General features: G+C 35.3%; 1 protein-coding gene across 1 annotated transcript in view; it reads right to left on the reverse strand.

Annotated features, from left to right (window-relative positions):
- CPS1 (carbamoyl-phosphate synthase 1) overlaps positions 1 to 27,245 on the reverse strand; it is a 113,211-nt gene extending 85,966 nt beyond the window's left edge. The window contains exons 1-6 of the mRNA XM_054585692.1: positions 26,959 to 27,245; positions 10,701 to 10,810; positions 7,694 to 7,838; positions 6,445 to 6,534; positions 5,058 to 5,114; positions 2,478 to 2,570 (exon numbers count right to left, since the gene is read on the reverse strand). Of these exons, the coding sequence (XP_054441667.1) occupies positions 2,478 to 2,570; positions 5,058 to 5,114; positions 6,445 to 6,534; positions 7,694 to 7,838; positions 10,701 to 10,810; positions 26,959 to 27,084 (621 nt within the window). The 5' untranslated portion in view covers positions 27,085 to 27,245. The remainder of the gene's footprint in view (positions 1 to 2,477; positions 2,571 to 5,057; positions 5,115 to 6,444; positions 6,535 to 7,693; positions 7,839 to 10,700; positions 10,811 to 26,958) is intronic.
- Between the last annotated feature and the right edge of the window lie 233 nt (positions 27,246 to 27,478).

Raw genomic sequence — 27,478 nt, forward strand, 5'->3', positions numbered from 1 at the left:
ACTAGCAATATCTATCAAAAAGAATTACTCTGAGGATTGAATACATTAATCAGTGTAAAGTGTTTAGAAAAATGCCTGGTATATACTAGGTACTCAATACATCTAGTCTATTATTGTTTTTATTTTTAACAAAGCTCATATTGGTTATTAAAAACAGTGATAGTTTATATATTAATAATGGACATATAAAACCACCAGAAACACTGACTAAAGTACTCAGGATCTGAAGAGGCAAAAGAATTTGTAACATCTTTACCACCAACCCTAACTACTATTTTTTGGCTTTGTTCATTCCTTTACTCATTCATTCAATATTTATTGAGCATGTACTATGAGAAAAACACTATGGTAGGTGCTGGGGATTCAGATAAGTAAACCAAGGTCTTCCCTCTCAAAGAACTAACCATAGACAAGTGAGAGAAACAATCCTTGCAAGGAGCTAAAAACAATTTGATTTTTTTTTAAATAAAGCTATTTATAAAATGGCATGAAATATAAAGGAGGAGGGTAAGTCAGGGAAGGCTTTACAGAAGAACTATGTGCTGACCTTTCAAACTGATTTCTTAAAGGCAAGCAGAGGAGAGAGATGGGGGACGGAGGGGGGTCCCAGGCAGAAGAGCAGAATACAAACATATTCTGACCCTGTCAGATGCAGGTCGAGAAGAGCCTAATTTTATAAGGAGCTGTGAGAGAGCTTCTTAAATTCATGTAGTATAGGATCCTAGAAATGGATCTTTCTGAAACTGTCTCAGTCAAACCATACCAAGACATTAGGCAAAAGAAGCGTGAGGTTAACCATACAGATTCTGGAGTCACTGAAGTTCAAGTGGAGACGAGCTACACAACCTTAGACAATTACATTTGACTTTAAATAGGTTTGCTTTATAAGCCTCATTTCCTCTGCCATGAAATGGAATTTTTAAATGAGAATTAACTGAGTATTCAAAAAAGTTATTATTTTATTCTAAGACAAATGCTACCTCTTTAAATGGACCATGATAACCATGAGCTATCTTAGGCAAGAAACTGTATGTCTGATATACAGAGGAATAAAATGTTGTGGGTGAATACTTCTATTTAAAATAAAATTTTAAAGAGCAAGACCCTTTGTTGCCTCAATGTTGATGGAAGAGAAGTTCATAGCCATCTCTCCTATAGTGAAAATAATTCCCAATGTTGAGCCAACCAATAGCAATGACCTCAAAAGTGTTTCAACCTGCCTGGATCCTCCTCATTTAACATCAATGGTAACCAAATCAGACTCCTAGGAAAAGAAAATCCTGCTTTATCTCTTGTTTTATGTAACAAAAAACAAAGATAGTAATCCACCCTTTAAATTTTAAAGTACACCAAAAGCTTTTCTTTAAAAAATTTTCATAGTGAATCCCATAGACATCTCAAACTGCCAATGACATCTTACCATGCTCACTCAAACTCATTGAAATCGCTAAGAAAACTGGGTGATCTTTTAACTGGTCACAGTTTTGTTGATTTAGCCAATAATATGAAACCCTCTAGACCTAATCCCAGTCCAGCTCCACTCATCTTTAGCCATCTTTGTGTGAACCCTTTGGTTCAACCATATGAAACAATGCATAACTCTTCAAATGCACCATGTTGTTGCATACATACCTCTGTGCCTCTCAAATACACGCCATTTTTTTGTGCCTGGAACTCAGTTCTCTTGGTTCATCCATTAACTACTTGCTCTTTAGGTCTCAGAACAAGCCTAACTCCTCTGCAGAGCCTTCCCTGGTTCCGCCATCTTGTTCAATGCTGCCCCATGCATGCCCTTGCCCTCGTGGCAACCTGGGTACATTCTAAGGACAGCATTTACCACAAAATTCTGTCCATGGTGATTACTCATTTGCCTGTCCCATCTGCTTTTATGCCCCCCAATGACAGAGACTATAGCCCAAAATACTTATACCTACATTAATAAACATTTAATCAAAACCAATACACACCTTTCTAAAATGTATTCTATATCGTCTTATAAATATACACTAAACATATTTCAGTTTAGGCTACACAGTGATTGTTATGAACAGCGATTTTTGAATTGAACTTTATTACAATAGATCTTTACTGTGTCAAGGAAGACTTTTCCCTGCCCCAAATAACCCCACACTCTGATTAGTGGGTCTGACTTCTTTAAAGTGCTCTTGACTCTGTGGTTGGCTATTAGCTCTGACTCCTGATTGTCACTATGCCTGACTCTGGCAAGTCAATGCCCCACTTTTCTGACATTGTTAAAATGGGGAACCAGAAAAGTAATTAAAATAATAGTAAGTGATTTCTAACGTTAAATGCACTGATTTGTAATATATATTTTAGCTGCTCTGAGATCTTTGTTTCCCTCAACTCCGATGCTTCCAAAAGATGACTTTGGCCTAAATGAAGATTTTGATATTACAAGAAAGGAAGGTTTAAAGAGACTAAAACAAAACTATAAAATATAAAAGGAAATTGCTCACCTTGGTTGAAACATCAGCAATCAAATTCTGCTTATTTGGATCCACAAAATTCACAGACTGACCTTCGAATTCAATCTTCCCAAGCATGGTGCCCTGTTAAATTAAAAAAATTACACAGTTAAAAGGGACCGATGATGAAGGTGCTGACAGGGTAAATTCACAGGGACTTAAACAGCTGCTCTGCGATTCCGATGTCTTTGTAACTACTCATAATCAAAAGCATCTCAACCTGGAGAGATAAAGTAATTTGCATAGTGCATTTTGGGACCCACTCTGGGAAGCACAATTATGTCTCTTTAGGGCTGAGACTACCGTCTGGGGCGAGCACAGTCGAAGGCATCAGAATTTGGGTCCCCAGCCTCCGGTACTTAAGGTGCTTGTTCCTTAGTGCATCGGACCTACAGTTAGTTCAAGGGAGACATGGACAGAACAATCTACTGAGAAAAAATAAAAATCTAAATATTTTTAGAAAATAGAAAAGAGTGGGAAAGTATTGCATTGTGATAGTAAAATTAGTTCACAAAAAAATGTGAAGTGCTATGTAAATCATAAACTTTGAGAAGTGGTATTGAAAATGTTCACTTCTTTAGACATGCTAATATCTATGTGTCCCCTAAGAGCCTGAACTTTAAAAAATGTTTAGCCTTCTGTGACTTTTCCACAAACTAGCCTTACTAGCGTGAACAAGGCAAAGATTTTCTTCTTGTTAGCCATGCCATGAGATTTACTTTATTTGTTGGTAAGTTTAATTTGACCTACTTAAAGAAATAGTATATTTAGTAAGTAAGACTTTATTGATGGGGGGAAAATGCCAAAATAATTCATTGGTTTGCCCTTCTCCCAGAAATTATTGCATTGAAGAAAATACAAGAAAATCCTTATTTCCCTTGGAAATGTATTTCTTAGGGGAAGAAGTCCCTTGGGATTGAATGAGCATAGAAAGTGCCAACACACCATTCAGATGTGACAACTATTTGTATGATGACTAATATCAGAGTGCTACCTCAAATTCTGGAAAAAATAACTAAAAATCACCTTTCACTTCCACACTGGATTATTAATTTTCATGAGGGTCTCTACTTACTTTTAGAATTCAAATCACAGAATCCCTTGACTATATTTATGGATCCGTAATTTTGAAATTTGATTTTCAGTTCTCATCCTCTTCATCTTAAGGCATGCTAAATGAAATGCAATCTTACTTTCCGACTTGAGATTAATAGACTAAACGCTACAGTATACGTTTTTAATATGAGCCAGCACCACTCCAAATTAAATATAATAGGTGATACTACAATTTTGTCTGCACTAGCCTATTCAGCCAAATTCTGAAAACCTAACTGCCTCTCATAAAAGAAGGCCTCATTTTAAACTAACAAAAAGAACATGGTGTGGTCTTGTAAAGTGTTTTCACAAATTAATAGGATCTCACTATATTTTATAAAACTTGCCAAGTCTACAGCCCACATTGAATTTCCCAATTTTATTTCCTTTCCATTCTGGTAGCCTCATCATTGTTTACTGCTCCCACAATGTCACTGGGCTAAGAAAATACAAGCATCTACTTGGGATACTTAACCGTGTTAACATCTATCCTCAGGAAAATCATGGCAGAGGGAAGAAAATGAGAAATGGAATAGAAGGGTCACATGAACCCTCTCTGCCTTCCTTCTCATCCCAGGTATATAGCCATGTACTTATTTTCAAAGCTGTTCTTTCCTGTTTACAGAGATCTTGTGTCAATATATTCTAACAAGAAATCTACAACAGGTTTTCATGAAGAATCTCTTTCACTTTGAAATTGTATCATTCTTTTTTTATGTAATAAGATTCAGTGAGACAACTTTAGTGGAATTTGGGGAATGTAGTTAACCTCAGATAAAGTTTCTTTCTGGTCTGAGAGATGAAGATTCACGTAGAGAGAAAAAAAGTGTCCACCTCTTATGAAAAGAAGAAGCAAGTAGATGGTGAGGAGATACCCTAAGAGGAGGGGTCAGATGTTTCAGCAATCAGATATGAAAGCAAAACACAAACATGCCTGTTATCACTGCAGCCATTGGTACTGTCTCAAGAAAGACTATGTAATTGAGTTAACACATGCAAGGCTCATTGGAAACACTCATGAAATATAACTCACTAATTTCAGACAACTCTTCCAAAAGGATTAAACAAATAACAGCACCGATGCTGTGCACCTCCTGCTTTGCATTTTCAGCATGGGGGTGTTCGGTTTAGGTCAATAGTTATGCATATAGTAACCTTCTCCACCTGTTTCGCTAGCCCTGAGCTGAATTATAAAGGCCTCAGCTTGCTGGGATCATGAACACAGACTGGGCACTCAATAAACTGCTGCTGAGTGAATTAATCTCAAGTCCATTCAGTAATGAACTTCCCAAACAAGTACTCAGTCATGAAAATTCCATTAGAAATAGTAAAACAGGATGACAGAAACCCAAATGGCAGAAATTGGCCAGATTTGGTTTTTTTTACATACTAGTGAATTCCTCAGGCAGTAAGAAAAAAATATATATATATTTACATGTGAAGAAACATAGATTTGGCTAAAGATGATGATCATACCTTATCCCGAATTATTTTAGTCAGCATTCTTGTATCCACTCCATAAATTGCAGGGACCTATAAAAAAATTGTAGTGACAGTGAAATTGGAAGAAATTAGATCCAGCACTTTGTTCTCAAGTTACAAACTTAGCATCATCTATCTTCTTGAGCAGTAAATAATTTCCCTACTCCTTCTTTTCTTGACCCAGGGTGACTGTGTTGTCAGAACACGGTAAATTGCTGTTCCAGTTGGGCACAGGACTCCTAATACCCAGGCACTTCTTCAGAATAAAAAATGAGAAATTCTGAACATCAATCTCTTGCTACAGTTTTGTTGCTTTTAACACAGGATGTTAAATAATATTACATATAGATACACACACATATATTTTGAAATAATGAAATTTGTGAACTTCATACTCGATGATATGTAAATAAAATGCAAATCCATGCTTTGTGCCCAATATTCCTGGGGCATCATCGGCTCTCAACGCGTTTTTCTGAAGGTCCTTGTTAAGTGGTCATGCTATCATGAAATTTTCCCATCTTTTTAGTAAGTTAGGCAACACCACCATTTGTTTTTCTTTCTTTGACTAGGCCGCCTAGAGACAGAGGTGGTATAATGGAAGAGCAATGACTCAGGGGTTAGGAAAACCAGTTGTAATGTCTTTTTCCCCACCAGTTATCTGAGTGACGTTTGAGCAAGGGGGTTTGTCTCACCTGTACCACAAAAAGGCAAACTGGTTTTTATCTTACACACTTGTCTATTCTATGCGTCTGTGGTCATGGAAGAAGAGTCAAAACACCTTTATAAAACAAAGTAACAGCCATGGGGGAAGCTTATATTTAAACTGTAAGTCCTGACACAGAGCAGCTGTAATATCGGGTGCCCTAGATAGCACAAAGGAAACATTAAAAGGCCGGGTGGGAGTTGGGGGGAGTCTTCTGAATGACCATTACAAAACTCAGCCCAGCTAGTTTTTCACACAGCTAGGTAATGGTAGAGCTGGTATAGAACCCATGATAAAAGTTGTCATCTGGGGGTCCTGGATAAAAGGGAAGGGAGAAGTTAAGTTGCTGAGACAACAGAAAGGTCTAAAATTTTCTCTAACCCCTTTCCTAGATTAGAAATGCAACCAAGCATGTCTGACTGCCACCTAGTGGATGAACTGAAAATACGTGGTCCTAGATGTTTATAAGAGTGAGTTCAGACAGTCCATCTGCGTAACATGAGAAGGAATCACTTTCTGAAATTTAAAATAATAATAACAATAATAATAATTTCAGACTGCATGATCTGCCTCATCTGCTTGACCCTTTTCAGTTAGCAGTGCCTTCCCAACTTCCCACAGACCTCCCACTGATCGTTCCTTAGGTGGCATTTGATGCTGTACCGTATTTCTCACCTTTTCTTCCTGTAGCCATTGCCCTAGAGTCTTGGTAGCTAGCCAGTGGTTGTAGTCATTACTGTAATTCAGCACCAGCAGACCTGCGACCTAGAGAGACCAGCAGTCATTTAAAAGGGGTGATCACAAAATATTATCCAACTCTTGCAACATGTCTTCAGAGTCCATTTGCATTTTTTTTTAAAAAAAAAAAGCTTTACTACATCCATTGATAGGAGGCTTAAATTTTTGGAAATAAAGGAAAAAAGAGGATCAACACCTTGCTCTTAATTGTTTCCTTAATTATCTGTCATTTGAGGAAACAGTTTAAGATGGTTCGCTAAATCCTCAGACCAAGCTAGATCCCCCTTCTCGTCACCTTATATTTTTCCTCAACAGCATTTATCAATAATTTAATTAATAATTGCTGATATAATGTCAAAAATAATGAAATAATATTTAATCTATATATAAAGGGGAATGATAAATTTGGGTAAAATTATGAGAAATAGAGCTAAGGTCAATGATTAGACCAAGTTATTCAAAAATAGAATGGTGAAAAACAGTGGTAAATTTGCTGTATAAATTTTTGCATGGTTTGTATATTCCACATTCTTAAAATATTACCTATAAAAAGCTTAATGTGTTTAATTTTAGAATGGCATATAAGCTATTTTTTACTCATTTTCTAAATAAGATAAGATTAAAAGGCAAATAGTTAATATAGAGTTGATTATCAAAATCCTTTTAAAAGGATATTCACTACCAATTCTTGTAACATAGTTATTATTTGGACTTATAACAACATTTTTTCAAATGAACCAAGTATAATTCAAGGCATTAAAGAACAAATCTAAAGTGCCCTGGGAAATAAAACTAAAATAATGTCATGTGAAAGAATATTCACATATATCTAAGATGACGCATGAATTTAGCCCTAGCTGGTGTGGCTCAGTGGACTGAGTGCCGGCCTGCAAACCAAAGGGTCGCTGGTTTTGATTCCCCATATAAGGCATGTGCCTGGGTTGCAGGCCAGGTTACCAGCAGGAGGTGCACAAGATGCAGCCACACATTAATGTTTCCCTCTCTTCCTCCCTATCCCTTTCTATAAATAAATTAATGCAAGAAACAAGGAAAGGGAGGGAGGAAATGAATTTAATGGTTTGTCCTGTGGTACTGAGGAAGAAAATTTACCCCACCTAGATTCTTAAAGTAAATCAACTATACCCCCTCAAGTTGAGACTTTTTAAATAGTCATCACTAGTACTACCTTAATTCCATCAGACTCCAAATACTTGCTAATCCCCATTTCATCCAGTGCAGTAGTGTCAGGAGCTCCACCGTTCCCAATAATAGGATTGGCCATGGTGAGAATCTGTCCCTTGTAGGCAGGGTCAGTAATAGCTTCTGGGTACCTGGGAAAAGTAGTCAAAAAATTACCAATAAAAACGTATATAACTCAATGCCTTAATTATTGAATCCTTGCAAATTACAAAACATGAGATTAAAATCCTCCAAGCCTGTCTTTAGATTTTAGCAAGCCTAGGAAAATTTTGTAATACAATATGGAAATTTATTTCATGATATGATGCCTATGAAAAGAAAAACTGATTCTTAAGTACTAAGGCACATTCTTATATAATTGTTATTCCCTCAGGTTCTTAAATTTTTTAAGACCTTAAAAAATTCCTATAGGGTCTTAATTTTTACTATATTGCTCTGAAGTTGGCAGATACCCTGAAAATTCCTTTAGCATACCAGACATGGGTGAGCCCAAACTGGTATTTACTGTTGAGGGTTACCGGTTTCACCAACGTGTTAACTGTGAAAAATTAAAAGTTTTTTTTTAAATATCTTTTAGGATACTGAAGAATATCCTGAGTATGTGGCAGGTACATAGGTGCATGTTTAGTAAAATTTACTGAACATTTAAAACCCAGAGTTAATGTCTATGAAATCCATATTTGATGTAGTTGATTTTTAAAAGTTTTGTTTAGAGAGAGGTGTATGTTTCAAAATTATTAACAACTTAGAAGAAAAAAATCAGTCCCACAAAAATTGACCCGAAGCATTTCTGACTTCTGAATTAAAACATCCAAATTACTATTTAGTAACTATTTTAAAGTACTGAATGTGGAATTAAAGAGGAATGCAAGAGGGATTTATTTTAAAGTTTGGGGAAGGAAAAAATAAGAATACTTGTTTTTTTATATATATAAATATATATAAACAACATTATATATATATATATAATTAATAATAAGAAACTTTATTCCCATAAATGGCAGGAACCCTCTAGAGCTATTCCATGCACTGAAATGCATTACATTTCACTTTCTGAAGAAAGAGTTAAACCAAATCTTTCTTGTGGGTTGACTGAAAGTGAATTTAGGTGCTGAGAGGAGCAGAGCTGACAACCTTGAAATCAACAAAGTTCAGCTCAGGCGGTAGTCAACATAAATTCTTCAACCCCTACCCAGACTAACTCCTCCCAGAACTTCCTCTGTCAACAGAACACTTAGTCTTTCAGCTCAGCAATCCCTGAGGTGACTAAAGGACTGCGATATTTATCCACACCTCCTTCAGCTAATTTCTCAGGTGCCTCTCACTTGTCAGGAACTGATCATTTTTTAGCCAAAGCTTACACACAATATAAATGCACTTCTTGAAAATGAAAAACAAAATAACCCCCTTAATTATCAACCACCTCACTGAGTCACACAATGAATTAAAGCAGCATTTCTCAATGACAAATAGGGTTTGTGGACTAAGCTCATTAATGAATGCCTTTTTCTGCATCAAAAAACATCTTTAATTAATTTAATTTTACTTCCCTTTCTTCTTTTTCTCCTCTCCGTAAAAGGGCTTTCCATTGTCTTTAACCACACGTTTACAATACTCTCCCGTAAATGAATAAACACAGCTTGTCCTAGAAAACTACAGTGTTGGAAGCAAATTAATCTATCAGGTCCTGTTTGACTTTTGTGATGTGACAAGATTTATTACCCATAATCAATCACACAGAAGAAAACTCTAGTGCCCTCCATCATTCTGATCTATATTAAACAGTTGTTTGTTGGCAGGTATATTAACGCGACTAGTAATTAGTGCTGTCGAAAAGCTTAAATAATTACCTGGTGAAGAAAAACTTTTCAAACACGTTTTCTACACTATAATTTCATGTTCTCACCAGTGAAACTATTTTAAAAACCATCTAATATTCTTCGTTTCAAACAGAGAGCCAAGAGTTTAGAGAAAATGCACATTAATAATATAATGGAGCTTTGGCCAATCTATATCTTCAATATCAGTTAAGCCAATATCTCTTTGTCTTTATAAGGCTAACTGAATTTCACTAAAGAATTCATCAAATATTTTATAGTTTAGTCTATTGAATCTCTAATGGAAACCTCTTGAAACTCTCTAGTCATTTTTTAAAGTCTCATAATTTTTTTTAATTCCCAGCTGTAAATGACTGTCTAATCCAGCCTCTCAGTGTTTATTTGTGGAAACCAGGATTCAGAAAGGTTAAGTGATCTTCTCAATATCACATAATCACTTATCACTAGAACTGAGAACAGAACTTCAGCCTCCTGGTTCTCAAATGAACAAATATTTGTTGGCTAGATAAGAACAGCTACAGGATTTCTTCAGCAACTCTTATCCTTGCTGCAATACATCTCTTAGCAGATCTTAACAGCTAAGTTGAGTCCCAATTGATAAATTTTGAAAATATCAGATCTATGCACCTGGTGTCCCGTCAAATACTTCAAAACAATAACCGTATCTATTATTTTGCCTTTCTTATTAGAGTGAAAAATTGTATAAATACCTAAGGACTGCCTTAGCTTCATAGGGTAGTTCATATTAGATGTGCAAGGCTGATTCTTAATTTCACTAACAGAAGGGCCCTAGGGCGTGCCACCCATCCTCTGCCCTGCTCCAATTTTCATGTTAATCAGACCTGCACCTCGCCTTGCCGAAGCTATTTGATAATCTCACATAACCTGTGTCCCTGCACCCTATGTTTCTAGAATTATTTTTCCCCTAGGGGAACACAGGTGTCCATGTTCTCTTTCCTTTCCAGCAACCAGGAGGACTTTGTGCCTCTTCTCCAGAATGGCTGCCGTAGGCTGTGCACAGGCATGGGGCGACGTCAGGACAATATACAGTCTTATCATGATGCAGTGACTGCAGCTTCCCACCATGGGTAGGATCATCCAGTTATTCCTCCTCATAGAGAAAGAATAAAGCCTTGGATCAGAACCATTACTCACCCTCCCAGGCCGGTATTAAAAACCACTTCACCAGCCACAGAGGACGGATGGCCAAAGGAGTAACCTTTCATCTTAGTTCCATCTTCCAGGACAATGTGTGCTGTCTGTGCCTAAAGAAACAGATTCATGATTCTTAGCGGAATACAAAATGTAAAGCACAACCAGGTGAAAACAAAACCCAAAGGTACAATACACAAACCGATTACATAAATGCACAGTGTATCTGATGAAGACTTACCACCTAGGTTCGGGGTTGCTCTACCTGTCACTTTTCTTCAAATGTATGACTCTTGCCACTGGCAGGTGTTTTATTTTGTTTTGCTTTAAAGAGGAACTGAAGCATATTGATACATTGTCTATTCTGAGTCCATTTGTAGAGTTATTGTTAATCCAAAAATACCCCATTTAGGGGAAATGCTGTGTCTTCCCCCTTAATATTCCCTGGTTTTGCTCAAGTATTGCTTTAAAGGAAGCTCATGAGTTTGCAAAAACATTGTGAATTGTACCATATAGCTCATCATCACTCCGAGGTTTAGAGCTAGAAGGAATCTTTAAGGTTATCTATCAGGTTGTTCCACAGAACCCCTGAGTTTGATGGGCTTGTCCCAAGGGCTGCCTCCGCCACCAGCTCTGTGGCCATAAAGAGGCTGAAATTTCACTCTCTGTTAATACCGACACAAAAGCAAGCACTATGGAACATCTAGAAATATGTCATATTTTGCTTTTCAGTAGAGTTAATTATATTCATGTCTGATTCTTTCTTTAAATTATAAAGCATTCTGAATTTGATTACTTCACCATACTAATCCTGGAACCAGCCTCTATAAAATTCTTGGCTTAGAAGAGAGGTAATTAGAGAAACATATCTAAAAGTAGGCATCATCCACTCCTCATAAATACTTTAAATTCTATTGTTGAAATAACTTATATCTAACTCTCAATGTCCATAAAGTTCAGGAGAAAGAGGAATGTGTTAAACCACACCTTGAGGTGCAAAATCTAGACTCTTAAACTCTGTAGGACACAATAATTGGAACATAGTTAAAAAATAAATTACGACAAACTGTAATAATTGAGGAAATTTACATAATAATATTTCATAGAATATTTTAAAGACTGAAGATGATATTGGGGTTATATTTTAAAGAGTTCTTATTGTTATAAATATATACACTGAAGTACTGAAATGATTAAGGATAAAATAATATGATATCTGAGATTTGCTTTAAAAGGAATCAGGAAATAAATAGGGATATAGATAAAAGAAGTTTGGTCCTGAGTTGAAGTAAGGGAGATCATTGTACTGTTGTTCTCTATGCAAGAATTAAATATGGCCATTAAAGATAGAAGCATACCAATTTCCTACTTCCCTTCCCTTTCATTTTGAGGATTGGACCCACAGTGTCTAATCCTTTTGTATCCTGCCACCCACTTTCACTCCTTCACAGCCATCTGTTTCTCTCTCTCTCTCTCTCTCTCTCTCTCTCTCTCTCTCCCTCTCTCTTACATACACACACACACACACACACACACACACACACACACCTTGGTATGCAAGAGAAAATAAATGATTTCTAGACCGCTGTTTTGATGATCTTCTAGCTTTATAACATGCACTCAGCTTTTCAAGTGTGAAACACCCGCATTATTTTTCTATAGTGATCTTCTTTGTAGAAATACAATACCCTTTTCATGTGAGAAGTACCCAAGTCTCTTGACATTGGAATGATTTCTCTTCAGTGTAAAGTAGTGTGTGATTATCTTTAAACCAATATATCATGGGTTTAAATATTGTCTATGTGTGCATGTACATACACACTAACTAATATATACACAAAACTATTTTAGGATTACTTATTAAGATTGATAGGTATAAGATACTCCTTTCAACAGGTCAGTATATATACTTTTAATCCAGGGTACAATGCATGCAATGCATTGCAATGAAATGCAGTGCATTTCAGGTTTCTATATCTGAGAAAGGTTGGACAAAGCCTTGTGCGGCCCACTTTATACATGTCTGTGTGTATGAGTGCATGTATGTGTGCACCTGGGAAGAGTTAGTCAAAAGAATTTTGCCCTTTTCTTAGCATATCAAATTATTTTTGAGGTAAAATTTTGTTTTACCCATAACCTTGGAACCAGCGTGTGAGATCTCAAGTTTGGCCCTTTGTCTTTAAATAGTTATGGTTTATTGACTCAGCCACGAAACCAAAAAAGCTCTTGGAATCAATCAGCACAAAGGAAACCACTATAATTAGTGAAGACAAGACTTTGCTTGCAGAGAGGTCAGCTTAACACACAAGTTCTGAATTCTGCTCCTGTATCCAAGAAATCATCTTTTCACATTACCTCTTCTACTAACATATTATTGTATATTTTATTAGGTCAACTATCATTTGTTTATTTATAATTCAAGACAGAAGTTGATGATTTTAGGAAGAGCATAATGTTTAGCATATTTCTGAAGGCTATTATAAGCTCTTCAAACATCTATGGCGATAGTTCTCAATACGGTATGTTCACTGGGAAAATTCCCCAGGTAACACTTGATATTTCACTAGGTGAAACATTTTGGTCCAAGTAAAGGAAAGTCAGTGTCAAAAAAAATTTTTCCACTGAAGTGTTATTTTCTGTTCTCAAGGAATTCATGTATAACCTAGGTACTTTCATAAAATAGAAAGAAAAATATGAAACCATTTTCTCAAAGAAGACGTAACTTTGATAGAATCTAAAATAACTGCATTAACACACACAAGTTCACAAAACTTGCATTAACTGCAAATTTCAATTGTTTTCTATATATGAGTTTATCCACCCTATGCTGAACCATACCTACCTAAAATATTATCTCTACTTATATTTTTCTTTTACTTTATCCTCTTCTTACCTAAAAATTTCAAATTGATCTATGGATTAGCCATTGCTTAATTATTTTAAAGAAAGGTAAAAATTAGCATAGACAAATCTAACTTTTGTTAGCCTGTTCCTACAATTTGATTTAATATTTTTCTTTCTCTCTCTATGGGATCAGTTTTCAACTTTGCTCTCCGCCTTTTAAAGCTGTATTTGAGAAGACATTTACTGTTGCCGGAAATAGTCCCTGAGATTGTGCTCAATATGTCTTTTTGCTCCTGTAATTATATTTTTTGTTCTTTTGGGCATCTTTTATAGATCTTCCAATCCTCTTTCCCACGACACCTTATATTGTTACAAGGCTTCTGTTTATTGCCTATAGTACCCTTTATATTCCACTTAACTACATTGGCCTCCAATGAGTTTAAAATGATGAGCGCTGCTTATCTCTGAATTGATGGAGGAACTCTGAACAAAGAGCTATTGTTTGGAATCCCCTCTTCTAGCTAACAGTTCCCCATCCGCTATTTCATTCCAACAAATCCAAAAGAAAGCACCTTGTTACTATCATAAGATATTTTAGTAGCCTCTGTCCTAGTAAAAAGAAGTCCGTAGCCCAGGAATTAGACTACAATATTAAGTTATAATTTAAGTGCCTACTGGCAGAGCACTGTGGTATTTTAAATGCTGAAAATGCAAATGAAACTTTAATAAAGAGAAATATCTACACTTGTAGAATGTCAGAAGTAACCAAAAGTAACCAAAAGATTATATAGATGAGTTCTACAAAATAAAGGACCTCTATTATGAGTATTTAATTAAATGAATATTCCAACAAGATAGTTCAGACATTCAAGTCACAACATGTGCCAACTACCCTGCTAAGCTCATGGATAAATGTCCCCAGTTCCCTCAGATACTAAAAGGGCTGTGTATGTGCATGGACGATAAAAAAGAGGAAAACTCAAAAAGAATATCGCTAAGCCACCTGGATATACAAAGACACATAAAAATATCATGTTTCTCTTGGGAGATTTCTCTTTAATAAAAAATCCTTACACTTTTCCATCTATGGTTTAAGTAATAAAAATAAAAATTTTAAGGAAAAAAAACTGATGTTGAATTTTGAATTTGAAGTCCAAAATTTAAAGATTCCTTCAAGTTTTTACTCAAAAGTCACCCTCTTTCTGGGGACACCTACCTCAACCCCCCTGTTTAAACTGACAATATGCCTCACAGCACTCTCTCTCCTTAGCCTAGTCTCTTAACAGCATTCATTGTCTCCTAACACATCATTCATCGCTGTACGTAAAATATCTGCCTCATCCCACCAGGGGGCGAACTTCACACAGGCAGAGCTTCGGGTCAGCTTCACTCACTGGTGTGTCCCTCAGGGGAGCCAACATCAGTGCTCGGTGCAGGGCAGGCAACCTTTTAATTTTTGTTGGATAAAGAATCGTTGAGTATCAATCTGAAGAAAATAACATTAAAAAATACTGAAAAGCATAATGACACATTCAGATTTTTAGTTTGTTTTAGATATGAATTTAAAAATAAGCAAATACCTGTTCTGAGTTGCCTTTTCATTAGGTTTAACAGTGCTTTTCTTTAATATCTTAAATGTGGTTTCATAACGTGAAGATATTATGGCAGGAAAGAGATGTGTCATTGAGAGATAAAGAAGTAAAGAAGGAAAAGGTCAGTGGATGGTTATACCAGACGACATATTGAGTATGCTGTACATACTGAGTTGAGACAAATAATCATGGTAATTCAAAACCAAGGATTATTTCTATCCGTTTATTGGATATGTCACGTGAAAGAGGGTGACAGTATCTGAAATACATAACCAGCTGTTTCATTCATTATTTCATTTTTCAATATAGACAAAGAGTGAGAGAGCTCTCCTTACCCAATGTATTCTAAAATATGTATTAACGATGAAAATCCTGTATTATTCTATTTAGTTTTAGGCGAATTTTTATACAAGTGAACCTTGATGAAAAATTATTTTACATTTCTCACATTATTCTCACATATTTTTGCACTAACAAACTCAAGTGAAAAGTCTAACCCTCATTCAAAAGGGATCGAAAGTTATTTTGAACACTAAAAATGTTTTACTTTTTTATTACCAAACTGATTTGAATCAACATGTACTATTCACTTTGCTCAGTTTGAAAACTGAGTTTACCTTGCTGCCACATACTTCTTAGTCAATCATTACAAGAGCAATACAAGCAAAAAATTCTGAAATGAGTTTAATCTTGGTAGAATTGAGAAGGATTTTACTATGGTTTGCTCTCACTAGATATGGAGAACAACTTTTCTGCTTCCAAAATATGCATACTTACAGAACCATTATTTGTACCTGGCTACTTTGGGGTTTTCTTTGTTATTTTTGTTTTAACATGTCCTACAGCTCTTCATTCTGCTTCTTCCCCTCTGGGTCTTTCACTAATATTCCAGTTACTTTTCTCAGTGAAACTTTTATGTAAATTAAATTCCATGTGTGACAGGCCCACTTTGTGGCTTATTTTTAACTGAGTACTCATTTGTATTACACTATATTTCTTCATCACTAATTAAATGCATATAAAATCATAAGAATATTCTTTAACTCTCAAGCTCTCAATATCATAGTCAACAAAAATTTTAACTTAAGTCATTATCTAATTTTAGACTTTAGTGCCTCAAAGTCAAAGGATTATTTAGATGTTGTTATTACTACTTTTATTCATATTGACTCAACCAAATTGGCAGTGAAGTGCTGAAATATAATAAAAATTGCTTTGGATTGTATGTTTTAGTCTTCAGCTTAACAGTTAAGGGATAGTTAAACAGCTTTAATTAATCAATGCTCTTTCTCCACTTACTATTATTTATCACTCAACATACATGGTCCATTAAAGGTAAAAAGAGACCCTTAGCACAAGGGTCAGCAGGGGATGATGTTTCTATGTGGAAATCTCATTTCAAAAAAGTAAAGTACACCGTGTTTGGTAAATGCTTAGATCACAGATTTTGAAAGGTAAAATAATTATTCACTTGGAAATCTCTATATACTTAAATATATATATTTTATATATACTATTTCCTAAGTAACTGCTCCCCAAATTTGCTTCTATACATATACTCATAATCTAAATGGCAATCCAATTTTAAAAGATAGTTCAGGATAAGAGTAGAGTATAATTTTCTATCCATCCAGGGGATAAATTATTGTATGTATAGAGAGGGTAGACCTCTGGAGAAAAGCAGTGAGAAGAGCAGATGCTTTAGGGGAAAAAAAATATAGACTGTGGGCAATCAATTACCCGTCCTTCCAGCCTGTGCACCGCCCTATGCATTGGGGACTGTGTGAAACCCTGCTCTGTGGAGGGAGTACAAATGACACTGGGCTGGAGAGGAGAATTTTTGACCATTCTTCACCTTTTGCCATTTGGCTTTCTCTTTCCCTCCCACACCTTGCCTGGTGAAACATGGATTTTAATAGTTGTTTGGGGGGGGTTTGTATGTGTGGGGGGGTGTTTGTGTTTTGCTTAGTTTTGGTTTTGGTTTTATATTTCTGATCAATTGTTTATTGAAGGTCAACTTTTCAGATGCCTTGAAGACTGTGTCAGAAAAACAAGTCTGGAAGGGCCACTTGGCATAATGACTCTGTTATGCCCGAGTTCTTACCCGCTCTCCTGCCGTCTCTTCTTTCCTCCCATCCAAATTCTATCTTTTGTTAGACACCCAAACTTGATCATCCTTGTACCAAACAAGCAGTGAAGGACTTGTCACTTCCAAAGCTAAGTTTAAACAATAATTGGCACTTCCAGTTTATTTCCTTATATCCAACTATAAGACTAATTTATCCAATAAGTTTATATGCAACACCAAACAACATCAAGGAGAGAGAGCCTGCCTCCTCTTCCAACACAGTATCACCAGCACACAGCACAGCATCTGGCGCACAGTGGGTGGTTAAGAAAACTATTTTGCACCTCTCTGAATTCATACCTTGGCCCATGAAGTTAATTTTCGAGGACTCTGGAAAGGTCATTTAATACCTGGTCACAAGGAAGAAGTAATAAGAGTGATTGGTGACTTTAAGGAATGGAATTGAGCAAGACGGGCTCAGTTCCTAACTCTCTTTTCAAAGAAACCTGTTCTCAGGTGTACTGCAAAGCGGTAGAGCTACAGCTGCTAATGAATACGTTTGGTTACAATTCAAAGCCCTGTTTTCCAAACAACTTTAGCAGTAATAAAGCTGATTCTCACATCTCTATCTATTTGAATGCTATGTTTTATTTCTCAATTGAGTCTAAACTTAAGAGCTGAGGGGAAGTTGTGATTATTACCCCTAAAACCCTACCAGCAGTAAAGACCTTGCAAATGAATGAATGAATGAATGAATGGCTATCAGCTGGCAAAGATGCTGCATAATTCTACTTTTGTTTCTGCTTTTGTTTCTAAAATCACACTCTTGCTTTGCTCCCAGTCATATTTAGACTATTCCTCTTAGACTCTGCTCACAAAAATGAGAAGAGATAGGAAATGTATAGCTATATTTAATTCCACATGATTTATTTCCTGGAGACTAAGTAAGAAAATAAAGGACACCGGCTTCAATAGTATTTTCTCTTCCATATTCCACCAAGTAGAGATGAAAGTGGATACAGCAATTTCTTTTTATAAAGCCATTTTATCATAATTAAGCTTTATTCGCACTTTAGTAAAAATTACTTTAGTCAGATAACTAACTGTTTACCAGACTACTGCTAAATGATTAACTAATGAATTCAGTAAAAGAGGAAAAGTTACAACAGAAAAAAAAGACAAAAGATAAGCATACACTCTCTTCCACACCTATGTGCCCCATTATTTATTCTAATATTGATACTATTAAGTATTTTTTCACTTTATACTTGATATAATTTTTAATTGCATTTTAAATTCTTAATTCATTTGTCTTATTTTTGGTTGAACTATTATCTAAAACATAAATTTTTAATTCAATATTTTTTCTAGAAGTGATGGGTCTCATACAAATCTTTATAATACAAAGATAGTGAGTCTAATATTAAGATGTTGGAGTTTTAGTCTCCCTCTCTCTCCGTCTCTCTCTCCCCACCACCATCCAGTCTCTCTTTCTCCCTCATCTTTTCTTAATATCTCTCCAGAGTAACAACTTTGAAATCACATCTGTTTCTTCTAAGAATCCAAATTCAGGATAAGAATCCAAAGGCTTTTGAGAGTCTCAAGAAATAACGTTCTGCTATTAATGGGGTTTCTAATGCAAAGCACTGCAGGACATCTGAGTGTTTTCCTTTCTCCATGTATCCCTAGCACATGAGAATTAGCTCAGACTTCACGTGAATATGACACAGCCCCTAAACATCAGTCAAGGTCCAATGTCCTTAGGTGCCCTCACATTGCCCAATGTTCAAGAGCGGACATTCACTTTTTGGTGGGCACCAAGCACAAGGTCAACATGCAACTGCCTAAAATGAAATTCACACACACACAAACACGCACACAGAAATTTCCTTATACCTTTCAAAAGTCTCTTGATTGACCTTGAACTGATGTTTAAATTGTATCTGCAATTAATATCTACAACTCTTCAGTATTGCATTTTTCTCCCATCCATATAATTATGTTGCAAGACATAAAAACAACCCCCTACCCTCCACACATGCAAACACACACACACACACACACACACACACATGCACACACACAAAATGGGTGGAGGATTTGTAACCAATGTAGATAGCAAGGAAATGCATTAAGACTAGTTTATACTTATAGTTTAATCTCCTTTAGCCTGAAGTGTACAGCTACTGTGGATCTGGGAGCCAGTTACTTTATAAAATAATTAGTCAAAAATTGTGTTTCCTTGTGACATTAATGATTTTTGAGGACTAAAGATTGAAATCAGTGGTCTCCATGTTCTAATAATACTAAATATACTTGTATTTGCAAATTTAAAGGAAGAATATCTATAAGATTGTAGATTTTTCCACACAATATTTAAATAGGTTATAATGTAATTATTCCATTTAATCTTTTATTTTACAATTTTATTCTTCTGTAAATTAAACTGAGTATGTTAGTTTTAAAATGAACATTTTGATAAAGTGAGAAATGTTTGGATGTTTTACATTCTAATATTTGTAAAACCTAGGTATTCTTTCACAAATTTATAATAACTTCTGATGAAAATACATTTTTGTGAGGGAGGTTGTATATAAACAGAAATTCCAATAAATTCCTAATATTTGTTCATTTGTCTGCTATGTATTTTGTTATTATTGTTTTATTATATCATAAAGTACTTTATTGTTAATGATGTCCTCAAAACATATTTGAGCAGATCTGATATTTTCCCTAATCATTCATAATTTTAGGGCTTTTCATTTTTTTCTTAAAATACATTGTAAACCTACATTTATGGCTCTATTTTCATTTCCTAGTAGGATAATTGACTAGCTTTATGGGACCACAAATAAATGACCAGAATTTTATATACTAATACTCTCAGTTTGAGATCAAGTTTAAAAGGGCAGATGTTTCGAAGCATTTCTCAGAGTAAGAATGATGCTATTGATGGGAGCCTCGCAGCCAAATTCCTTCAAAAACGTTTGAAAATGTGTCCGTGGTGCTGTGCTCAACTGATTTAGAGGGCTTAGTCTTAGGAAGCAGCAGTCAAAATCCAAACAAAATGTATCATGTAACCTATGAAAGTTTTTGAAACAGCCTAATGTTTATTTTTGTTTTTAGGCTTTTCCTTTGCCTTTGGTATTAATGTTATTAAAAATCAACTACTTGTTGTTCATGTATTGTTCCACATCCCAGCATCATTCTGAGCCAGCTTTCAGGATGTTGATTGTTTATTTTGAATCAGTTTTCTTTGGATCCTCTTTCAAGGCAGTTAGATTTATTATGTTATGTTCCACTTTAGCATACGTGGAACTTACAGGACTATATAAGAAAGATACAATTTGAAAACTGAAAAACATCACGTTTTGTTACAAATACATGAGAATATTTCGGTTAAAGTGGAAGAAATATGTCAACTCTAAACAACATTGCCCTGAAACATCCTATTTAAAGAATTAGTAATGGCCATATAAAACAAGAATCCTTACTGATTCTTCATTTAAACAACCTGTTCACTAAATGCAACCAATAAAAAGTGGAAAAACATAGTTCATTTTATATGAAGATAAAGTACAGTATATAAATGGGCTCTTGAGTAAGCAATAAAATTACAACAGGAGAAATGATTTAGAGTGTTCTGAAGCCAGGTGAAGCCACCATGCCTTCAGACACACAAGCACAGTACCAAAATGCCAAATTTAAAAGATACAGGTGGCGTTGGAGGCCCAGTTATAATTCTAACAAGACTCGCTGCCTATATATTTGTGCAAAAACAGGCATCGTGTCCTTGTGTGAACTACAGTCCTTCCACATCTCTGAAACGGGAAGAAGAGCGTTGTTTCTTCCCCTAGGTGTGAGAATTCACTGATAGAATGTTCTGGATTGGACTTAAAGCCTCAAACTAATTGAGCAATAAGTTTCATAAAAGATTTGAATTTAAAACATTATACCTACAACAATCCATTTAAGCTAGAGTGAAAATAAAAATGATTTATTCTGGGAATCTGACTGCATTGCTATTAAACCATTTGGATATGTAAATTATTTGCATATCAGAAAAAGTAGAAGCCCCATGTGTTTATTTCCATTTACAGCAAGGCCTGAAGCTATATAATATACTTGATTTCTGGCTTACCTGATGATTCTTAGCTATTAGTTCATGTCAGTACTCATCCTCTTAAGAAATAAAATAAATCTGATCTAAGTTTTGACAAGAAGGGAGCTTAAAGCCAGAATTCATTTCAGTTTATTTTGGTATAGATAATACGATAAAAAGTTAAAATCTTGCAATGTTCTTTATTGGTAGGTGAAATCTTATTTTTTTTTATTCTCAAAGTTATACTATCAAAATATGGATACTTACAATTCAGAATTACAGTGCAATTTGCTATGTCTAGGATATTTAACAAGACTTTGCTGCAGTTATAATGTCAACATTTCAGGATTTCAAAGTACCTTAACAGGGGTAATCAATTAAGCTTACAACATCCTACGTTAATAGACTTACAACATCCTACGTTAATAGCCTTACAACATCCTAAGTTAACATTCAGTTATCTGCCTTTGGTTAAACGTAAGCCAGTATTGGGGAAAAAAATTACAAGGTTAATTTCCCTGAATACTTCTATGTTTTGTGCATTTATAAACAAATGAGTCACATTTATAAGTAATTTTTATTCTATGTTTCTCATTATAAATAAAATACATTTAGAAAAAAATTAGAAAACATTTAGAAAAATTCCATTTAAAATGTTCATAAATTAAAGGTTTATTAATAAGTACATAGGTAGGCATCTGCTATATACAGTGTTATGAATCTGAGAGGTATCTCCAATATTGTAAGGTAATTTTTACTTAATGATAACAATGTAAAATGGTCTTATATTTCATTCTACACCATAGAACAAACTTGTTCAGTAAAATTCTTGATGATATAGTAACCTTATTGATTCATTTGTAGAAACTTCATATTAACCAATAATCTCCTTATTAAATATTAAAAACCATTAAAAGGCATTTATTAAGTTGGGAAAAAATTAAAAATAATAGAGAAGGCTTGAAAATGTTTTCATGACTTGAACACATTGGATAGAATGAAGAGAGTCAAGTGTAAGCTTGCGATCACTAGGGCTAAGGGGGCCCATAGCAAGTGTGACCCTGGCCCATGTGGTTTTCTCTTCAGTCCTCCATCACTGCAGACCCTGAGGAATCCTGATCACATCAAGCACTATCAGTTTTACATAGCAAACTCCTGAAACCCTGAAGTGACCTCAGGTGTGACCATTTCTTAAGAGATATTAGAAACCCTCTACTACATCCCCAACCTTTAGTACAAGTCAGAAACATTAAGAAAGTCTAATGAAGAAGTGAGGGCAGAGGAATGTTCTCTATTTCTATAGCAGTGAGATTTGAGTTAGCTTTTATAAGGCAGCAGCAAGTCTGGCTAAGTATGGTTAAGTAGAAGCTTGATGCATCATCAGCAAGGGAGGAAACCTGAGTCCAAGACTAGGGCCAGTTCTTCTGGCATTTCCCCAACCTGAATTCCTAGTTTCTAATGCAGGGCTGGGAGTAGGGTGAGGCGAGTGAGGTCCCCAGGGTGCAAAATTGAAGGAAGGCAGGCACGGCCCTGGTAGGGAGTGCTCTTCCAATGTTGCACCTTAGTATCTCATTCCCCTCCCCAACCCAGTCTAAGCCCTGTTCAGCAAGAGCTTTTTCAAGGATTTCATGTAAAGAAGCTCAAAATACCAAAACACTGTTGATGACAAACAAATGAGCTTATAGTTTAGAGAGAGGGTATATTAAACATGGAGTACATAAATAAAAATGGTCAAAAAAAAGGCTAGCTCCCCATGGGAAAAATATTGTCCACCAAAAATATGTAAAGTTGTTCATCCATTCCAACTAGTTCTGCAGCAGCTCATTTGGGATTGGAACATAATTTATTATTTCAGTAATTTGGAGTATCATGGATGCAATCTTGCCCTAAAACCTATTGTTAATATAAGTTTAATAAAAGTTATTTTTCAAAGTGTGATAACCATAGCCCTACCCCCAATCCTAATATGTACAGAGGCTCCAACATAACAGTAAAATCTAGTTCCTATGAATGTCTTTAAAGCTACTACAATATAACTAAATGATTTTAATTGTAGGAGTATCTGTAGTTGCCAATTCTAATCAAATCACAATAGCTCCTCAGAACTGAACTAAATAGATATTTCTGTTAGAATCAGAATATAATATCTTACAAAATGAAAATCTTTCAAAAGGAATAGTGATTCCTGGGACTCATTTGTATCTGAAGTGCCAGAGAGAAGGATACTTGGACAGCTGAGTTCCTGATTTAATTGTAACTCAAGTCACTATTTTTAAAAATTAGTGGATTGCTGTTAGAAGCAGTGCTTACTGAACCCTTTTCTATTCAGAGGGAGCTTAAACTTTCTAATTTAATACCTTCAATTTCCAAATTCATTTACAAGTAAAAATAAAACTATTTAGTCTTGGTGATGGTCCAAGACCTGTGAACTCAGATTTTTTTCATTTGTAAGTTTCTTGAAATTAGATACTATCCACTAATTATCCATTTATTTCCACCTACTTTCCCTACATACTATCAGGATAAAAGTTACATGTTTATATGTTGAATAATGAATTAGTGAATTAATGAAAAAGGATATTAGGTTATCCATCTAGACTTTTAAATTTGAATTCACCATAGTGGAACAAAATTATTTGCTTCATAATCTTTGAATCTAATTCATTATAAGCAATACTTTCCTAGAGATAGGTTTAATATGAGACAAAGGTTAAAAAATCACCATTATAAATATTTGAGACATTTTATCATACACCTTGTCTTTGTAATAATGTATAGAAATTCTATCTAACTTTCTACTATGTCCTTCTACTACAATGAATACAACAGAATTTATTTTTTAAGTATCCAGTTTTGCTTTTAAAATATTTTATAGATTTTTAAGTACTGATCATGTATGATGGTCACACAATCCTTTGAGTAAAGCAAGAATCATTTCCACACCACAGATGACAAAATTTAGGTTTGGAGAGAATATATGACTTGATCAAGTTCAGAGCATTAATAAATGCAAAAGAGAGATTAGATTCCAGAACTTTTTATTCCTATTCAGTGTGCTCTCCACTACACAGCTGCAACTGGCTGAATATAATAATGAACACTGAGTACCTTCAGTACAGATAGGAAGAGATTATGGTGTCTAAAACCTTCATATTTTATGGTAGTTGTTCATATATACTCGATATCAAATTTCTTTAAAATGTATGGCACCTTGAACTTCTTTCCTCTTCCCATGAGATATAACTGTGTCTATTAGCAAGATGGAATATATAAATATTAGCCACAAACAATTATGCAAGGAAGAGTCACATAAAAGCACAAGTGTGTCACTGCCATTAATCCACTCTCTCTGTCACTAAGGGGAGAGGAAAAGTGACCTCCAAAGACATTGAAAAGGCAACCAATTTATAGGGCAGTGTTAATAGATCTAATAACAGTATATCTTCCAAAACCCATTTACTGTCTCTAACTAGCAATAATGTGACTAACCATTAGTGACTGTCCTCATTGCCCTTCACTAACCATTATATAACTGCATCCTAATGATTTTAACTATCTTTAAACAGTGAAGTTCATTGAAAAAGAGTAAATTTGGATATCTTTTCTAAGAGAGTGGAGTTTTAAAAGTAAGGAAGGAAGAAAAGTCGGTTGAAGACTGTTTCCAAAGAAGTGAATAATAACAAAATTCCCCTTGGACTGCTGTGTAGAATTTTAATTCACTATTGTGATGTTGAAGAACCACTATTTCCTCTGAAACTCTGGTCGAAAATGATTGAGTGTGAGTAGTGATGGCTTTCACATTATGAAAGAATAGCTTATTTCTCCTACAAATTTGTCATTCTTAGCTGTGAACTTTGTCAGACCCTGGAAACCAACCTGCCACTGTGAGCTAGAAGAGCTACTTTCACAGCAGTCCGTCCACATAATCAAACTGTTTTCTTGTGGTTGTAGTGGTAGTTGTAGTTGTGATTATCTAGAGTTCCTATTAGGATCTTAGAGAATTGGCCTCTAAACCATTCACATCTATGCCATTTTAAGTAGTCACTCAATTTCTCTCTTTCTGATGTTTGATGGAGCTACACCTATTCCTACCTACCCATGTTTGTGAGAAAGGTAGACATTCTAAGAGACACAGCTCTGAAGATTGAAGCTCTGTCATTCTTAGAAGACACATCTAACTGTAGGTGATTTTTTTCATTACTATTTATTCTCTTTGAAGTTATAAGCAGTACCTTTGACATACAGTATCACTAACACTGAACTGAAACCAGATACTCTCATAGTTTATAGTTCCTCACTGTATCTTTGATGATGCTTTAGGACATGTCTCCTTTCTGCAGTCCTGTTACATTAAACTGAATCCAAAACATGGTTGTTTGTGGATTTCTTAGTTTAAAATGCTAGTTTTTTATACTTTATCCCATGATCTTGAGTTACTTTTCTCTCTGTCTCTTTCTCTCTCTCTCTCCCTCCCTTTCCCTCTGCACTCTCCCACTTCTCACTTCTCATCCGCTGTCTCTGCCTGTCCATCTGACTATCTCTTCCTTTCCCATTACTCCTATCCTTTTTCCCATTCCTGTTAGTAGAGGCCTATTAGTAAGAACCTATGGGCATGACTGAGCCCACAAATGTCACTCGGTTACAAGCATCAAATCATGACTGGAGCAACCTACGAAATAGAAGCTGTAGAAGCTTTTGAAGGATTTTTAGTCAACCCAGGGAGCACAAAAAGTATGAGCAGAATACTTAAAACTACTATAACATAATTTTATATCAAGAAATAGAGGTCGCTTGTGGCTTTTTTTTTTCCTACTTTACTTTTATAACTCTTACTACTAAGGAACTACTGTGATTATTTAAGTTTTATTTTCACAGAAGGTGATCTTCATTAGCACAGTTCCCATGGAGTAATTTCAGACTTCTCTGGTAATAAGTCTCTTCATAAAGTTATAGAAAGGAACAGAAGTTCTCCATGGTATTTCATAACTCAGCAGGGAGGAGGGGAGCAAAAGAAGAGCACTTCATGTTCCCTTCCTGGACCTGTTCCTCAGTTATAGATCCACTCCAAGGAACAGAATTTTCAGCTGTTAATTGTCTCAGTATCTTAACCTCCAAACTAAAACTCATAAATTTGACCTTCTACAGAAGGGCTAAGAGGAGAAAGAAAAATCACTGTCTAGGTTATGATCTGCAGATATCAAAATTAGAGAGATATTTTCTTTCCAATTTTTTTCTGAAAAAAAATGACATTTTAAAATAGAAAAGTTTACAGTGAGCCAATACAGAATGTGGGTTTAACACACTGTCTTGTGATTTATAAACATATAAGCAACCCCATGTTTGAAACCAAACCATGCACAGAAGTGTTTGTATCCAAGTAGAGCCATAAGAGCCTTTAAAAATATTTGCTTTCTAAACAGAACACTTAAATTTCACATATTAATAGAAATTGTGACCCTTCTTTTCCATTGGGTGAAAATTGCTCTGTTTTTACTCAGAACAGATAAAAATAAGCATCAGATGAATCCGTTGGTTCTATAGTAAACTAAATATTAATGAATTAGCACTTCAGAAGTACATTCAAATTAGTATTTGCATCCTACTAAACTATGCCCCATACAATTAAATCAGAAGTAATGAATATGGGAATATTACCTTGACGGAAAGGAGCCTAATGCCAGGTCTTGAAAATTTCCATTGATGTTGTGCTGTCACATTGGCAAGGCCAAAACCAGCCTTCAGGGTCTTCACCACTTTGCAAGCTGTCAATATCCTCGTCATTTTGGAGATGTTGTTTTGTGACTAAAATTAAATGAAATTACATATACTTTATGAGAATTTTGTACTAATATTTTTAAATTAATGTGAAAGAATACTGGGGAGAGGGGAGTACAGTCAGGTATGCAGGGCTGACTGCATAGGAATCTTTGAATTTCTATTCTTTCTGTCATTAAATGTCTTCAGCCACAGCTCCTCCTTCTCTTAACCCCTCCTCCTGAGGTAATGTCCGGAGCTGTTCTGTGGACGTGTAATAGAAATTGCAAAACATCAAACGCTACCTTCTCCTGCTGAAATAATGCTAGTGTTGTAGAAAACCTGTCATCTACCAAAGGAATTGCTTATGCAGCTGAATAGAATGACCTTGATACAGTGGACAACCTTAGGCATTTCACCC

The sequence above is a fragment of the Pteronotus mesoamericanus genome, unplaced genomic scaffold (assembly GCF_021234165.1).
Source record: "Pteronotus mesoamericanus isolate MK-2021 breed Mesoamerican mustached bat unplaced genomic scaffold, CSHL_Meso_final contig_90, whole genome shotgun sequence".
Taxonomy (NCBI): Eukaryota; Metazoa; Chordata; class Mammalia; order Chiroptera; family Mormoopidae; genus Pteronotus; species Pteronotus mesoamericanus.